Genomic DNA, 3,077 nt, shown 5'->3' on the forward strand with positions numbered 1-3,077 from the left:
ATGGGTAAAAGAGTGCCATAGGCACCTCCAGATAATGTTTTGGGTTCATCCGACCATAAAATATTACCAGAGCACCAAAGAGCCTTGTGGGTGGTAAGTCGAACACTATTTCAAAGTTATGGATCAATGCTGACTCAAGGACTTGATGAAACTCGCAAAAAAGTCTGTCATTTTCAAAATGCAATGGGTAAAAGAGTGCCATAGGCACCTCCAGATAATGTTTTGGGTTCATCCGACCATAAAATATTACCCGAGCACCAAAGAGCCTTGTGGGTGATAAGTCGAACACTATTTCAAAGTTATGGATCAATACTGACTCAAGGACTTGATAAAACTCGCAAAAAAAATCGGTCATTTTCAAAATTCAATGGGTAAAAGAGTGCCATAGGTACCTCCAGATAATGTTTTGGGTTCATTCGACCATAAAATATTACCAGAGCACCAAAAAGCCTTGTGGGTGGTAAGTGGAACACTATTTGAAAGTTATGGATCAATACTGACTCAAGGACTTGATGAAACTCGCAAAAAAATCTGTCATTTTCAAAATGCAATGGGTAAAAGAGTGCCATAGGCACCTCCAGATAATGTTTTGGGTTCATCCGACCATAAAATAAAGGTCGACAAAATTTTTGAAAGTTCTTTGAAAATCCGCCCCCCTCGAGAAAATCCTAGATCCGCCCACTGTTGTTACGAATTGTCGCTTGTTAGGAATTGTCGTTTCACGCTTTTATTTGACATTGGCAGTCCAATTTTTTTAATTAATCAAAATTTCACTAAACAAAAATTATTTGAAACCTTTTAATTGGCCATGGGACCATTCAGGGCTTTGCCCGCATATACGAGTATTCTTGTTAATTGTTGTGACTAATTTTGAGACTTCCTCAGTCGCTTTTGTTATTTGTGGCAATGGCTTTTGACTATTTCTAACTTCTTTTCTCAATAATGACAACTAGATCGACCAATTGCGATTATGAGGTCTATTTGAGCAGGACACACAAACCCTTTCAAACATCAATTTAACATGCCGAGCACCATGTAATGTCTTAGTTTGCTAGACTAGGCTTTGTTAACTTGAGCGGTGACTTATTGTACTGACCTGACCGACCATTGAATATTAGTTTGCAGCTCTAAATAAAAACAGCTCGAAATGGCTTCGGCTCAGCAGCAGATTCACGATACGAATACCGAGTCGGTTGCAGCAACTCGGCGAATCCGCGCTCTCGCCGAGCAGAGCCGAGAAGCGGGTATTGAAACGATGGGTGAGCTAGACCGCCAAGGCGAAGCGCTAGACAGGGCCGAGAAAGGTCTGGATGAAATCAATCATGACATGGACACTGCCGAACAAAACTTAGATGAGCTGGAAAAGTGCTGTGGAATTTGTCTGTGTCCATGGAATAAGAAAAGCCGTAGTAATAACTACAACAAGCACAACAAGAAACAGGGAAAGGAGAAAAAGAAGGTCGCTTATAGCTCGGAAAATGTTACGACTCAGCCTGGTTAGTTTAGCTAAGGTTGCTCAAATACTGCCCGAGGATGGAGCGCAGCGCATCAACTTACAATTTATTCTTTTTTGCAAACTCAAAAAAGTATAGCTTTTTTCACAACTGAAAAGAACCACATTAGAAAGGCAAATGCGCCCTCAAATTATCGTGATATGCGCCAGGGACGAATATAGGCTAAATATATGGCAGTTTGATCGCGCCGAGAAACCACTTCTCTTAAGCTTTTGATTCTTGCTGGGTTTTTATAAATGTTGGTTGAACTCAATATTGTAATATCAATATTGTTTTTCAATTTCATTTTTTACTACTATATAAACAAAGCCCTAGCTCTTAGTAGTTTGTTGTAAATTAGCGTTTAGTTTCTCCCGCGCACGTTCAAAAATATGAACAAATTTGAAGAAAAAACTGAACCATAAATTCGATTTTTTTTTCTTTTTTTTTCAACAAAAAACTTGGGTCAGAACCTTCTGTGCTATTTGCTCAGCAACTGGTTTTTCTTCTACCCTATGGTATCTACTAAGAATTGTCACCTCTTTAAATAAAAGATTTAAATAAGCACAGAGCTTTCTCTTCATAATTCGAATTTCGCTACCTTCTGATATGTTGAAAGTTCGAATGCTTAATCTACTTAAGAATTACCCCCTCCCTTTTTTGAAAAGAGGAAAAGAGGGGGGGGGGGGTAGTTGTTAAGTAGCTCCTTTTTTCATTTAAATAATAAACCTTTTAAGGCAACACCAACACCCCTGCCATGTTGCGAGTGGCGAACGATGAACAAGAAGACGAAATGGAGGAGAATCTAGGAGCTGTAGGGGACATCACAGCCCAATTGAAACACATGGCTCTAGATATGGGGGAGGAATTAGACAGGCAAAACGAGCAGATAGGCAGGATGAGCAACAAGTCAGAGGCTAATAGAGACAGGATCCAGAATGCAGATCAACAGGCTGGAAATATACTCAAGTAGATAAAAGACCCGATGATTCAGTTTATTTTTCCAATACAGTCTGAACCAGCAATGTGCTATCTTGGCACTAATATCACGCGTCCAAAAATATCCAATAACACTACCGATACTACTAGCTTTAGCATCACTTCATCCGTGTGTCAAAGGAGATCAAAACAAACTCACCTTTTCAAAATTATATTTTCTGTAAATTTGCAATGAATAGAATGACATATTATGAATAGAAAACATTGTTTATCTGTCGATAATTGAGATAATTCATTAAGTTTGTTTCAATACGCATGGAATTTTAATTCAGCTTATTTCCAAGATGTTTCTCGGCAGAGATCTAGGGTTTTTAAGGGGGGAGGCTAATTGTTTCGCAAAACACTATAATATGAAAAAAAATTTAAAATTTATGTGGCGAAATTTTGATTTAAATGAAAACTTTTTTGAGTATTTTTCAGTCTGTTTTGACCGCGCCCTCTTCACCTTACTTTTTGGGCGCCATAGGCACCTCCAGATAATGTTTTGGGTTCATCCGACCATAAAATATTACCAGAGCACCAAAGAGCCTTGTGGGTGGTAAGTCGAACACTATTTCAAAGTTATGGATCAATGCTGACTCAAGG

General features: G+C 38.7%; 1 protein-coding gene across 1 annotated transcript; it reads left to right on the forward strand.

Annotated features, from left to right (window-relative positions):
- The first annotated feature begins 985 nt into the window (after window positions 1-985).
- Window positions 986-2,775, forward strand: LOC134840062 (synaptosomal-associated protein 23-like). The gene is made up of 2 exons (XM_063855715.1): window positions 986-1,496; window positions 2,231-2,775. Exons 1-2 carry the CDS (start codon window positions 1,148-1,150, stop codon window positions 2,464-2,466), a joined length of 585 nt encoding a protein of 194 aa, XP_063711785.1. The 5' UTR covers window positions 986-1,147; the 3' UTR covers window positions 2,467-2,775.
- Window positions 2,776-3,077: the final 302 nt, after the last annotated feature.

Source organism: Symsagittifera roscoffensis, chromosome 2 (genome assembly GCF_963678635.1).
Source record: "Symsagittifera roscoffensis chromosome 2, txSymRosc1.1, whole genome shotgun sequence".
Lineage (NCBI taxonomy): Eukaryota > Metazoa > Xenacoelomorpha > Acoela > Convolutidae > Symsagittifera > Symsagittifera roscoffensis.

Coding starts and splice junctions, on each gene's coding strand:
- LOC134840062 (XM_063855715.1), top strand. CDS start 1,148: ATGGCTTCGGCTCAGCAGCAGATTCACGATACGAATACCGAGTCGGTT. Junction 1,497..2,230: donor AAATGTTACGACTCAGCCTG/GTTAGTTTAGCT, acceptor AAACCTTTTAAG/GCAACACCAACACCCCTGCC.